This window comes from Bison bison, unplaced genomic scaffold (genome assembly GCF_000754665.1).
Source record: "Bison bison bison isolate TAMUID 2011002044 unplaced genomic scaffold, Bison_UMD1.0 scf7180017864466, whole genome shotgun sequence".
Classification (NCBI taxonomy): Eukaryota; Metazoa; Chordata; class Mammalia; order Artiodactyla; family Bovidae; genus Bison; species Bison bison.
This window is the reverse complement of record NW_011495027.1, coordinates 2,281,409-2,296,294: the sequence shown is the minus strand read 5'-3', so window position 1 is coordinate 2,296,294 and position 14,886 is coordinate 2,281,409. Positions and strand designations below refer to the sequence as shown.

At 38.9% G+C, this 14,886-nt stretch overlaps 1 protein-coding gene across 5 annotated transcripts in view; it reads left to right on the top strand.

The window, feature by feature from the left end:
• SSX2IP (synovial sarcoma, X breakpoint 2 interacting protein) overlaps nt 1-14,886 on the top strand; it is a 57,515-nt gene that overhangs the window by 24,755 nt on the left and 17,874 nt on the right. For 4 of the 5 annotated variants that reach the window (XM_010860308.1, XM_010860307.1, XM_010860305.1 and 1 more), the window contains exons 2-5: nt 3,100-3,231; nt 4,024-4,193; nt 4,635-4,847; nt 13,623-13,733. In XM_010860308.1, coding sequence (XP_010858610.1) covers nt 3,189-3,231; nt 4,024-4,193; nt 4,635-4,847; nt 13,623-13,733 — 537 coding nt within the window. In that variant the 5' untranslated portion in view covers nt 3,100-3,188. The remainder of the gene's footprint in view (nt 1-3,099; nt 3,232-4,023; nt 4,194-4,634; nt 4,848-13,622; nt 13,734-14,886) is intronic. The other variant, XM_010860310.1, reaches the window with a different exon arrangement.

Here is a 14,886-nt window from a genome sequence, read left to right as displayed (position 1 = left end):
TACCAAGTTCTTTCCATCTTGGGTTTTTGTATGCCCTGTTTTCTCCACCTGGGCTTCTCTGGTCATTGGCTATTTTTTGTGGTTGATGATTCGTATCATTTAGGTCTCAGTTCAGACATCAGCATCTCAGTGCAGCCTTCCTTGACTGATCCAGATCCCTCCCCCACATTCTCTCATTAGTGTTTTATTTTCCTTATTCTCATCACAATGAATGTGATGTTACTGTAATTTATTGCTTGCTTCTGATCTATTTCTACCCCACCAGAATATGGACTTCCTGAGAGCGGGGCTTTCCCTATGCCTAGAAAAGCATGCTAGCGTTGTAGTAGCACAGTTAAAATTTTACTGAATGAATGAAAGATTTCGTCTCACTTTAACATCATATTGTGAATAGTCTCCCATATCTTTAGTATTCAAAAGAGAGGTGGTATGATAAACTCTCCATCTACAGTCCAGATCTGGCCTAAAGACACATTTTATTTGGCTTATTAAAAAATGGTGGTGTTTGAGGTATAACTTCTATTCAGTCAAGTGCACAGGTCTTAAGTGTATAGCTTGACGAATTGTGCTGATATGTGTACCTAAGTAACCACCTCTCAGATCAAAATGTGTGGTGCTCTGATCTCCCCCTTCTAGCCATTCCGCCTCTGCACAGGGTAGCTTGCATAGTTCATGTTTGTAATTAGCTGCTAATATTTGGAGATTTCCCAGAGAAATCCAGCATCTCAACATCTCTCAAAATGAAATGATGTACCAACATAGGAGCTGCTTTCTCTTTTGGCCACAGTTTATTGTGGCTGGGAAGCAGCTGTCCAAAGTGTTGACATGTGTTCTCCAGTTTGCCTCCCGTCTTCACCTCTCTCCTCCTGTCCCTGACCTTGAAATCAATTTCCAGTTGCCATTTATAATTTCACTTGAATTTTTCATGGTGGAGAAATATTTACTACTTCCCTTATCTCTATAGAAAAATAGAAGTATGAATGGTAGACTAAAAAGTTTATGTGTTTTTTATACTTGGTCTACTTGATTCATATATGTTTCTTGCCTTTTGTGTATTTGTTAGCCACTCTGATTCTGAAAGATTGTGTTTAAAGGATGCACAGTGTTCCAGTATATAAATGTATTATGTAACCAATCTCCTACTGTAGAACATATAAGTGATTTCTGTCTTTTTCATATTATAAGGAACAATATGTAGGTGAATCTTTGTGGAAAATGTTATTTTATTAGGATTAAGTTTTAAAAGTGGAATTTCTGCATCAAAATATATGTTCATTATTAAGACTTTGATACATATTGTCGAATTGCTTGGTAGCAGTATAAATTGTTCTAATCTTTCTTGAGAGCAGTGTATGGGAGTATTCATTTCACTGCATCCATGCCAACACTAATTAAAAGTTTTGCTAATATAGTTAGTAAAAACTGCAAACAAAAAATGGGAATGCTGATCAAGAAATTTTTTTCTTTTCAAAAAAGTAAAGTAGGAATTTTACTTTAAAGGATATAATTTGGAAATATTTATTAGGGCTTTCCAGGTGGCTCAGTAGTAAAGACGGAGAAGGCAATGGCACCCCACTCCAGTACTTTTGCCTGGAAAATCCCATGGACGGAGGAGCCTGGTAGGCTGCAGTCCATGGGGTCGCTAAGAGTCGGACACGACTGAGCAACTTCACTTTCACTCTTCACTTTCATGCATTGGAGAAGGAAATGGCAGCCCACTCCAGTGTTCTTGGCTGGAGAATCCCAGGGATGGGGGAGCCTGGTGGGCTGCCGTCTATGGGGTTGCACAGAGTCGGACACGACTGAAGCGACTTAGCAGCAGGAGCAGCAGCAGCAGTGGTAAAGAATCCGCCTGCCAGTGCAGGAGATGCAAGAGACACAGGTTTGATCCCCAGGTTGGGAAGATCCCCTGGAGTAGGGGTAACCCACTCCAATATTCTAGTACAATTCTGTACCTTAGATTTATATTGTGAGTCAGATCATGTACTTTATATATGTGAAGTAATGCGAATACCTTATTATAACTTGAGAAGCTTTTCAACCTTGATCCTTACACACACACTGTTAGTACTGTTCATGGGGTTCTCAAGGCAAGAATACTGAAGTGGTTAATGGCACTGGGTTAATGGGCTGCAGTCCATGGGGTCACAAAGAGTCGGACACGACTGAGCGACTTCAGTTTCACTTTTCACTTTCATGCATTGGAGAAGGAAATGGCAACCCACTCCATTGTTCTTGCCTGGAGAATCCCAGGGACGGGGGAGCCTGGTGGGCTGCCGTCTATGGGGTCGCACAGAGTTGGACACGACTGAAGTGACTTACCTTACCTTACCTTTGCCATTCCTACCAGACCGCCTGACCTGCCTCTTGAGAAATCTGTATGGAGGTCAGGAAGCAACAGTTAGAACTAGACATGGAACAACAGTCTGGTTCCAAATCAGGAAAGAAGTACATCAAGGCTGTATATTGTCACCCTGCTTATTTAACTTATATGCAGAGTACATAATGTGAAATGCTGGGCTGGAGGAAGCACAAGCTAGAATCTTGAACTGTGCTATTGGAGAAGACTCTTGAGAGTCCCTTGGACTTCAAGGAAATCCAACCAGTCCATCCTAAAGGAAATCAGTCCTGAATATTCATTGGAAGGACTGATGCTAAAGCTCAAACTCCAGTACTTTGGCCACCTGATGGGAAGAACTGACTCATTGGAAAAGACCCTGATGCTGGGAAAGATTGAAGGAAGGAGGAGAAGGGGATGATAGAGGATGATATGGTTGGATGGCGTCACCGACTCAATGGACATGAGTTTGAGTAAAATCCGGGAGTTGCTAATGGACAGGGAGTCCTGGTGTGCTGCAGGCCATGGGGTCGCAAAGAGTGGACATGACTGAGCAACTGAACTGAACTCACACACACACACACACACACACACACACACACAGAGTGTTTATTATTGTGCTTTACTGTGTTCTATGTGATAGTACATGAGAGTAATACAGAATCCTTCTGAAGCACGTATGACTATTTCTGATGCATTGACTTTATATTTGCCTTCATATGTTTAATTCGATGCTCTTATTCTGTGATTGGTTTTCTAAGGAAATGCCTACATAGAAGAGTGACAGCAGCTGGGCTGAATGTGTCACTGCTGAATTGGTTCCTCAGGTATCCTGGCTCTGGTGATTGCTATGGGAGATTGGATGACTGTTACAGATCCAGGTCTGTCTTCAGGTAACGGAGTTTACAATAGTTGTAAGCTAGAACAGTAATTGCAAATGTTAATTTTCAGTGACACTATAATTACCATAAATACTATATATGTACATAGAGACATAATAGGAGTAAAATATATAATTTTCATCTTTCTTTAGTAAAATCATCAGGGAGAGCTAAGGATTGTGCCTATGGATGGAAGAGCCTGGTGGGCTGCAGTCTGTGGGGTCGCTAAGAGTAGGACAAGACTGAGTGACTTCAGTTTCACTTTTCACTTTCATGCATTGGAGAAGGAAATGGCAACCCACTCCAGTGTTCTTGCCTGGAGAATCCCAGGGACGGGGGAGCCTGGTGGGCTGCTGTCTATGGGGTCGCACAGAGTCGGACACGACTGAAGCGACTTAGCAGCAGCAGCAGCAGGGTTAAGTGCTTTGACTGAATAGTTGATTACTTGAGGAGATTTTTCTGCATTTGAAATAAATTCATTGGCTACCTCAGTATATTTCTCTGATTTATTCCTTTAATCACATAAAGTTTGAGTGCATAGACAAGGAGGTTTTGCCTAACAGTTTTATAAATCTAAAGTACTGTTAATTTTTAAGATAGAATATTGGAACTTAACATGCCTTCTAAGACCACCACTTTATTGTATATTTTTTGGAAAATATTATATAGTTTTCATACAAAAACCAGCTTTGCCCTAATTTGAAAAAACAATATTTCTATAATTCAGAATCTTTGGTAATGAAAATCATGTAATTAGCTTTGCATGCATTTTTGAAAATTATTTATGTTTATTGATTCTTTCAGAAAGCAAAACTATCTCTCAATATACCTCAGAAACAAAGATGTCTCCATCAAGTTTATACTCACAGCAAGTGCTATGTTCTTCAATACCTTTATCAAAAAACGTGCACAGTTATTTTAGTGCCTTCTGCACAGAAGAGAATATTGAGCAAAGTATCTCATATCTTGATCAGGTAACTTTTTTGTAAGATACAATAAATAACAGAAATCATGTTATACAACAGAACATAAGAATGGTAAACTTGTCAAGCACACGTATGTTACATATTGGCCCGGAACTTAGATTTGCAGAGAACCTTGGTGACCATATAGTCTAGATACCAGCTGAATGCTTTTGATGCAACCATTCGGCTCCCTCATCACTCTAGGAGCTCTGCCAGGGGGAGCCTTACCCTTATTTTACACGTAGAAACCTAAGTGCCTATTCCAGATCACAGGTAATTGTAGAGCAGAGGCTGAAAGAGCCCAGGTCTCTTAATTCTTTGTCCTTTGGCATAGGTACTCTTCTCTTAAGTATCTCAGGATAGTTTTCTTTCTCAGAAGAGATTTCTGTCTTTTGTTTATTTACTAAGTTGTCAGTAACCAACTTTTAGGAAAACATTTTCTCCTACTAGGAATTGACTACTTTCGGTTTTCCTTCATTATATGAAGAATCCAAAGGTAAAGAGACAAAGAGAGGATTAAATATAGTTGCTGTTTTAAATTGCATGAATGAGCTACTTGTACTTCAGCGGAAGAACCTTCTAGCTCAGGAAAATGTGGAAACACAGAATTTGAAACTGGGAAGCGATATGGACCATCTACAGAACTGCTATGCAAAACTTAAGGTAGAAATTACATTTCAGTGTGTATTTCAATGCCATTGTTATGTAGTTTGATACTATAAATTTTCATTGGACTTTATCAAACAAATTTTAGTGTTTTTTTTTTTTTTTTTAAGTTTTAGGATTTTTTAAAATTGCTGAGTGAAAGTGAGCATAGTTTGTACATATCAACTGTGCTGCTGCATGATATCCATGTTGAAGGCGATGATTTTATGAACTGTTTGGTGTCTTGCTGAATCTTTGAAAAGTTAGATCAAGAAATACTTACATCTGAGGAAAATAAAATGAGGACCTCCCCCCACCCTATCCAGTCTTGCTTAATAAAGTAGATGCTTAATTTAAAATAATCTTACTGTGAGATACTGCATCAGTTTATTTCAAGAATAATATTCTTGAGGTGATCTATGCCACAGTTGCTAAAGCTCAATAATGAAAGCAGACCAGATAACTACTAAGTCTTAGAAGTCCCTGGGACTCTAGAGAGGACCAGAGAAGAATGCTTTCAGAGACCTGCTTATTTCTCAGAACAAAAGAAGTGTTTTTTACATTGACCTGCTACCTTGAACTATATAGCACATCTGTTGCTGGCTCTATTTTGTTTTCATTCTTTCCTTTTAAATGAACAAATGTATTCCTTTTTTTAAAAAGAAATGTGTTATTCATTTAAGAAATGAATTTCTCATTTATTGAGAGGAAAGAAGGTATTCAAATCACAGTCTGATAGGGACTTATGATTGTATATTATAAAGGAGGTAATAGTCAATTCAAAGCAAAGTTTTTTTAAAGATATACGATTCTATAATGGTTTTCTTTTTTATTTTTCTTCTGTATCTTCTCCTACCCCACTCCAAGAACAGATAACAACAACAACCTGCCCAGCATTTTGAATCTCTAAGCTCTATTGGAAAATAATAGAATCTCTAGTATATAATATAAAATACATATAATAGGGAAGCATTTTAGCTTCTCAGCAGCCCTCGCTCATACCAGCCTGTCACTGCCGAATACTATTGTATGTTGTCGTCTTAGCTCATATACATATATAACAGTATATTTTCTCTATTATAATAATATTAGGTTTTTGTACATTCTGTATGCTGTGGCTGATTGGGGAACTGTGATAGAGGGGATAGTTGGTACCCTCCAACCTTATTAAAAGGCTGTGGATTTTAGTTTTAATCAGAGAAACTTATGGAAGATCTTATGAATTAGACAGACCCAAAGTTTTAAGTCCTAGAAGGGAGTAATTCTGCATTAAAATTTTTTCTAGGCACCTTTGGTTCACTGTCTTGTAAATAGCTAGTGAGTAATTACATAAAATATTGGTAATCTGGGACTATTGAACCTTTCCTCTAAGAAATGATCATTCATTGGGACGACCCAAACGTAGAGTGTTTTCTAAGAAATCTTCTAATTTGGGATTTGATCTGGGCCAAAATCAGGTATTTTGGATCAGCTATGGACAGAAATGTGTGTACAATGGGAGAAGTTGCTAATCTATCCTAGAAAAGTTTCAAGATCTAACTATTTTTCACTCAATTTGTTGAGCAGAATTTATGGAGTATTTTTGTTGTAGTCAGTCGGTTTCAAATATGAGTAGAACCCTGTCCCTGTTTGCAAGGAGATTGTAGTCATTGTAAAGGGACAAGTTGATCTGTAATTATTTGCTTTACTCATTCTTGGTGTGGGAGGTAAGGAATGCTACAGAGAGAAGTAACACTTGATCTGAGATTTGAGGAATGAATAAAAATTCAGTAGTGGAGGCAGTCCTAAGATGGCAGAGGAATAGGATGGGGAGACCACTTTCTCCCCCACAAATTCGTCAAAAGATCATGTGAACGCTGAGCAGCTTGCACAAGACAACTTCTGAACTCTGGAGGACACCAGGCTCCCAAAAAGGCAGCCCGTTCTCTTCAAAAGTAGGTAGAACAAAATACAAAAGACAAAAAGAGAGACAAAAGAGTTAGGGATGGAGACCTGTCCTGGGGAGGGAGTCATGAAGGAGGAGAAGGTTTCCAAACAGCAGGAAACCCTCTCTGGCGGGTCTGTGGGGAGTTTTGGAATCTCAGAGGGCAACATAACTAGGAGGGGAAGAAAAAAAAACCCCACAGAATATGCGCCTAACCACAACTCCCAGCAGAGAACTAGCCCAGACGCTCCTGTCCGCCACCAGCGAGCGTGGGCTGGACAGGGAGGTACAGGCTGCATTTAGGGTAAGGACCGGGCCTGAATGCCCTGAGGACACTCTGAGGGAGCTTTCGTGAGATAGCAACCCAAACTGTGGGATAGCCAGCAAGAGGGGGAAAAAAAACTTTCCTTCAAAAAGCTCTAACCTGAGGTGCAGCCTGGCCTGCTCACATAACAAAAGATTGAGCGAATACTGAAGGCGAGCTAGCCAGCTGCAGATTGGCCCATCCACCCACCCGAGGCAGAGAGGCAGGCTGGTGACAGCCAGAGCCAGAAGACAAAGGGCAATGTTGGCCCCAGAGACCAGCATCCTCCACCACTGAGCAGGCTCTCAGTTGCTAACCCAAGTCTTGCTGGGATCCTAGACGGTTGACATCTGCCAGAAGGGTCACAGCCAGAGATCAGCTCCCCAGAGGAGACACACAGCATACCTGAGACAGTGTTCTCGCGGCATAACCAGGAAACCGAGCTGCTGGGACCTGGGAGGTGATTAAGACGCACAGCCCACCTGGGACAGTGCACACCAAGCATCTGGCCACCTGAGCTGCTCGGACCTGGGAAGGGCACAAAATGCATACCCAACCGAGTCTGTGACTTTGTGGAGTACATGAGAACATGAATCTGAGCAGCTTAGACCTGAGAAGTGCAGGAAATGCAGGGCCTGGTTTAGACAGTTCCCCTGCAGAGCAACCTGGAGCCTCAGCAGTGTAGACCAGGAAAGCACATTCTGTTGTGAGCTGGGGCAAACCCAGTGTGATCCATACACTGCAAGCACTCCCCACACATGCCAATGATATTTGTTTGCAGTGTTCTTCCCTCCCACAGCAAAGTGGGCCTAAATAAGTGACCACCTGCGCCCCCTTGTGTCAGGGTGGAAATTAGACACTGAAGAGACTTGCAAACAGAGGAAACCAAAATAAACAAAGAAGAGGGAACCGCTCTGGAAGTGACAGGTGCAACAGATTAAAACCCTGTAGTTAGCATTGACTAAAGCTTGGAAGGGGCCTATAGACCTTGAGAAGAAGTATAAGCTGGAAAGAAGAACTATCTGAAACTGAACTGACCTCACACTGCCCTGAACAGCTCTAGAGAAATTTCTAGATATATTTTTACTATTATAATTTTTAAATTAAAAACAAATTTTTTAATTTTTAAGTTCTGTATTACTCTTTTAATTTTATAACCTACTATTGCAAAAAAAGACCCTGTTTTTAAAGCAAATTTCATATATATATATATATTTAAATTTTATTTTATTTTTAAACTTTACATAATTGTATTAGTTTTGCCAAATATCAAAATGAATCCATATATATATTTTTTATAATTTTTGTGATTGATTTTGTTTTGTATTTTTAATATTGTATTTTTGAGAGTCTAACATCTACTCTAGATTTTTAATCTTTGCTTTTTGGTATCAATTTTGTACCTTTACGAATCTTAAACTTCAGTACCTGTTTTTACTTAGGGGTGTGATTACTGGCTTGATTGCTCTCCCCTTTTAACTCTCCCTTTTCTCCCCCAGGTCACCTCTTATCTCCTCCCTGCCCCTTCTCTTCTCTGCTTAACTCTGTGAATCTCTCTGGGTGTTCTGGGCTATGGGGAACACTTAGGGAACTGATTACTGGCTAGATTGGTGTCTCCCCTTTTGACTCCCCCTCTCTCCTCTTGGTCACCTCTATCTCCCTCCTCCCTCTTCTCTTCTCTATGTAACTCTATGTAGCTTACCTCAAGGAACAAGAGAAAAATTGAATAAATAACCCAACTTTACACCTAAAGCAACTAGAAAAGGAAGAAATGAAGAACCCCAGGGTTAGTAGAAGGAAAGAAATCATAAAAAATTAGGGCAGAAATAAATGAAAAAGAAAGGAGACTGTAGAAAAAATCAACAAAACTAAAAGCTGGTTCTTTGAGAAGATAAATAATATAGACAAACCATTAGCCAGACTCATCAAGAAAAAAAGGGAGAAGAATCAAATCAGCAAAATTAGAAATGAAAATGGAGAAATCGCAACAGACAACATAAAAATACAAAGGACCATAAGAGACTACTATCAGCAACTATATGCCAATAAAATGGACAACTTGGAAGAAATGGACGAATTCTTAAAAAAGTATAACCTTCCAAAACTGAACCAGGAAGAAATAGAAAAGCTTAACAGACCCATCACAAGCACGGAAATCAAAACTGTGATCAAAAATCTTCCAACAAACAAAAGCCCAGGATCAGATGGCTTCACAGGTGAATTTCTACCAAAAATTTAGAGAAGAGCTAACACCTATCCTACTCAAACTCTTCCAGAAAATTGCAGAGGAAGGTAAACTGCCAAACGCATTCTATGAGGCCACCATCACCCTACTACCAAAACCTGACAAAGATGCCACAAAAAAAGACAACTATAGGCCAGTGTTCCTGATGAACATAGATGCAAAAATCCTTAACAAATTTCTAGCAAACAGAATCCAACAATCTATTAAACAGATCATGCATCATCACCAAGTGGGCTTTATCCTAGGGATGCAAGGATTCGTCAATATTTGCAAATCAATCAATATAATACACCACATTAACAAATTGAAAGATAAAAACTATATGATTATCTCAATAGATGCAGAGAAAGCCTTTGACAAAATTCAACATCCGTTCATGATAAAAACCCTCCAGAAAGCAGGAATAGAAGGAACATACCTCAACGTAATAAAAGCCATGTATGATAAATCCACAGCAAACATTATCCTCAGTGGTGAAAAATTGAAAACATTTCCCCTAAAGTCAGGAATAAGACAAGGGTGCCCACTCTCACCACTACTATTCAACATAGTTTTGGAAGTTTTAGCCACAGCAATCAGAAAAGGAAAATAAATAAAAGGAATCCAGATTGGAAAAGAGGGAAAACTCTCACTGTTGGCAGATGACATGATCCTCTACATAGAAAACCCTAAAGACTCCACCAGAACATTACTAGCGCTAGTCAATGAATATAGTAAAGTTGCAGGATATAAAATTAACACAAAAATCTCTTGCATTTCTATAGACTAACAGTGAGAAAACAGAGAAATTAAGGAAACAATTCCATTCACCACTGCAGTGAAAAGAATAAAATACTTAGGAATAAATCTACCTAAAGAAACAAAAGACCTATATATATAAAACTATAAAACACTGATGAAAGAAATAAAAGATGACACAAATAGATGGAGAAATATACCATGTTCATGGCTTGGAACAGTCAATACAGTGAAAATGAGTATACTACCCAAAGCAATCTATAGATTCAGTGCAATCCCTATCAAGCTACCAACAGTATTTTTCAGAGAACACATAATTTCACAATTTGTATGAAAATACGAAAAACCTTGAATAGCCAAAGCATTCTTGAGAAAAAAGAATGGACCTGGAGGAATCAACCTTCCTGACTTCAGACTGTGCTACGAAGCTATAATCATTAAGACAGTGTGGTACTGGCACACAGACAAATTATAGATCAATGGAACAAAATAGAAAGCCTAGAGATAAGTCTATGCATCTATAGACACCTTATCTTTGACAAAGGAGGCACGAATATACAATAGAGAAAAGGCAATCTCTTTAATAAATGGAGCTGGGAAAATTGGTCAACCACTTGTAAAAGAATGAAACCAGAATACTTTCTAATACCATACACAAAAATAACTCAAAATGGATAAAAGATCTAAACATAAGACCAGAAACTATAAAACTCCTAGAGGAAAGCATAGGCAAAACACTCTCTGACATAAATCATAGCAGGATCCTCTATGATCTACCTCCCAGAGTAATGGAAAAAAAAGCAAAAATAAATAAATGGGACCTAATTAAACTTAAAAGCTTTTGTACAATGAAGGAAACTATAAATAAGCAAGGTGAAAAGACAGCCTTCAGAATGGGAGAAAATAATAGTAAACGAAGCAACTGACAATTAATCTCAAAAATATACAAGCAACTCCTGCAGCTCAATTCCAGAAAAATAAATGACCCAATCAAAAAATGAGCTAAAGAACTAAACAGACATTTCTCCAAAGAAGACATACAGACGGCTAACAAACACTTGAAAAGATGCTCAACATCACTCATTATCAGAGAAATGCAAATCAAAACCACAATGAGGTACCATCTCACGCTGGTCAGAATGGCTGATATCAAAAAGTCTACAAACAATAAATGCTGGAGAGGGCGCGGAGAAAAGGGAACCCTCTTACACTGTTGGTGGGAATGTAAACTAGTACAGCCACTATGGAGAACAGTGTGGAGATTCCCTTGAAAACTGGAAATAGAACTGCCATACAACCCAGCAATCCCACTGCTATGCATACACACTGAGGAAACCAGAATTGAAAGAGACACGTGTACCCCAATGCTCATTGCAGCATTGTTTACAATAACCAGGGCATGGAAGCAACCTAGATGTCCATCAGCAGACAAATGGATAAGAAAGCTGTGGTACATATACACAATGGACTATTACTCAGCCATTAAAAAGAATGCATTTGAATCAGTTCTAATGAGGTGGATGAAACTGGAGCCTATTATATAGAGTGAAGTAAGTCAGAAAGAAAAGCACCAATACAATATATTAATGCATATATATGAAGTTTAGAAAGACGGTAATGATGACCGTATATGCAAGACAGCAAAAGAGACACAGATGTAAAGGACAGACTTTTGGACTCTGTGGGAGAAGGCGAGGGTTGAATGATTTGAGATACTAGCATTGAAACATGTATATTTCCATATGTGAAATAGATCACCAGTCCAGGTTTGACTTGTGAGACAGGGTGCTCAGGGCTGGTGCACTGGGATGACCCTGAGGGATGGGATGGGGAGGGAGGTGGGAGGGGGGTTCAGGATGGGGAACACATGTACACCCGTAGCTGATTCATGTCAATGTATGGCAAAAACCACTACAAAATTATAACTAGCCTCCAATTAAAAGAAATAAATTAATAAATTCACTCGTGTTGGGAAAGCCATTCTAGGCAGAGCGTATGAGCCATATAAAAGCATGGAGATAAGAGTATTTTCCTTTCAGGGAACATCAAAGAGCTCAGTAGAGGCTGATCTATGTGATATATGATGAAGAATAGTAAGACAGGGGCTGGGACGCTGTCTCCAGGGGTGAAAGGCATTGTGCAGAAACCTGGAGGCACCAAGGAATGTAAACACAAGGAATCATGTGACTATCCATCTGAAGTTGGTTGAAGAGATTAGAGGAGGAGGTATAGAAGAGAGAAATGGAGGAAAAGGGCTCAGAAAGCCTGGTGAAAAGGTCATCTCTTAGCAGTCCTTAGCAATTGCTCAGTCCAGGGGTGTTTGGGGCTTGAACTGAGAAAGTGCCAGTGAAGAGAGTAAGAGTGAGACATGAGGAAAACTCAAGAAGTAGAATGAGTAGAATTTTATGAAAAATTGAATTTGGGGAAAAGAGAGTCAGGTCTCTGATTTGAATTTACTGATGATGGTGGTATGATTCACTGGGATAAGAAATAGATTTGCAGAGAAGATGGTGAGTTCATGTAAAGTGGATGACTGATTTGATGTGTGTGGGACATGTCAGCTGGCCCAGTGCCAGATGGTCTGGCACGATAGGAAGTTTTAAGCATGACAGGAAATTTTGGCAACCTTGTAGCTATCTAAGTTATATTCCTAAATTTTTCTTGTGGTCCACTGTTACAGAGATCATGCAAGTTGTTTGTGGTTAGTTGTGATATCACTTGAGTGCCTTTTATATTTTAAAAGATTAGAGGATTTAAAAAATACTCTAGCAGCTTCATGCATACTTTGGCACAGTTCCTCTGGAAATGTGTGAAATGAATTGAAAGTGAACATCTTAATCCCAGGGCTTCACTGGTGGCTCAGATGGTAAAGAATCCCCCTGCAATGTGGGAGGCCCAGGTTCAATCCCTGGGTCGAGAAGATCCCCTGAAGAAGGAGATGGCAACTCACTTTAGTACTCTTGCCTGGAAAATCCAATGGATGGAGGAACCTGGCAGGCTGCAGTCCACGGGGTCACAAAGAGTCAGACACGACTCTGTGACTAACACACACACATTTTAATCCCATATTGATTCTGGCAATGCTGCCATTGCCCTTGGGGAAAGAGTTTGAGAGAGTTTATTGTTTGCAAGGCAGGACTGGTATGCTGCAGTCCCACCTTTTCTGACCGGGAGTGTTATATTTGCTTAGTCACCTGTCTTCAGACTTAGCTCCAGATCATTTCTGGATCTTTCTTAAGAGTGTGCCATAGAAGTGTTAAAAAGTATTAAAAGGAAATTATGAAAATGTTCAGTGGCAATATCACTGGAATAGGTGAAGGGCCTTTTGAAGGATCCACTTTGAAGGTCTTTTGCATATATATTAAAATTGGTATTTAAATTAAAATTTGCTATCCAAATTTAAAATTTGTAACTATAGTATCAAGCTTTATAATAATTGTTTTAAGTATTTTGTGTGCTGCTAAACTTCAATTTTAGGTAACAAATCCTAGTACATGTAACTTGTTTTTACTAATCTTTTAAGGATTCAGTTGCTCTGAATCCAATGTTAATTTTAGTCAAAATTGCATACGAATGTTTTAGGAACAGCTGGAAACCTCCAGGAGAGAAATGATTGGTCTTCAGGAAAGAGACAGACAATTACAATGCAAGAATAGGAATTTGCATCAGCTACTGAAAAATGAGAAAGATGAGGTGAGTTGTCAGTTGTTGCAGATAAAGTTTAAGTGAATTTTTTGTTGTTGTTTGTAATTTGAGGTGACCATAACGGTCACTTAACTTTATAACAAGAAAGAACCGTTTATTCATCCTGTGTCAAATTGGTATGGCAGACCTCTGTGTATATAGTGTTGTATCATACTCAGAGGTCAGGAACCTTCTCCAGCTCCCTCTCCCCTAGGGGTTTATCTGGCTTAGTATGTCAGTGCACAGCTCGTGACATCCAGTGTTGTATACCATCCATCCTGGACTCAACACGCACGGCCACTTTTTGTCAGACACAAGCGTGCTTTAAATGCAGATCTTTTATTCTCTGTCATACCTTTACTTGAATGCTTTACTTGAATGCTTCTTCCTGAACTATCTGAAATATTGACATTGTCCATCTAATGAGACAATTACTTGGCTAAATGAACACACGAGTTACTGTTTGAAAAAAGCAATTCACATTAAAAATCTGATTTCTAGGCTGAAGACATTATAATTCTAATCTCATTTTTGCTTTATTGATTACTTGGTATTTGGACCTATAGAACTAATAATGCATTTGAAATTATCTGAATTTATATAAGAAGAAATCACTAGGTTTTTACTGCTCTGTGTTTTGATTTCTGACCACGTGATCACTGTAAAAGCAGACCATTTTCAGTGTTGTATATGTTGCTTTGATGATAATTAGACTTTTAAGGGAGCATATTTCTTGAAGAACCTTACATTGATTTAAACAGGTTTGTTTTGCCATGTTTGATTATGTAGTAGTATATTTAGTAAGTGGGTAATGAAGTATCTTACCTAAACCACAAGGTTATGTATACTTTTCCTTGAGTTACTTCATGGAAAATTTTGACTTAATCTGTTGATTATACTTGAAATGGTTTGACTATTGTTCTTCTTTAGTAAAGACTAAGTTAAACATGATCATCTCTAGCAGAGATAACGAATGTCTTTATAGAACTTACTTCCCATCCAGGGCTGCCTAAACAGTCATAGCAGATAAAAACATTGACCAGTAGTGCTTGGCATGTAATATGTACTTAGCAAATGTCTGAACCAGATTCTGTCTGCTGTTTGTCTCACTCTAATTTGAGAGCTGTTTTTGATCAGAGAAAAACAAACCTGTTTATCTGCT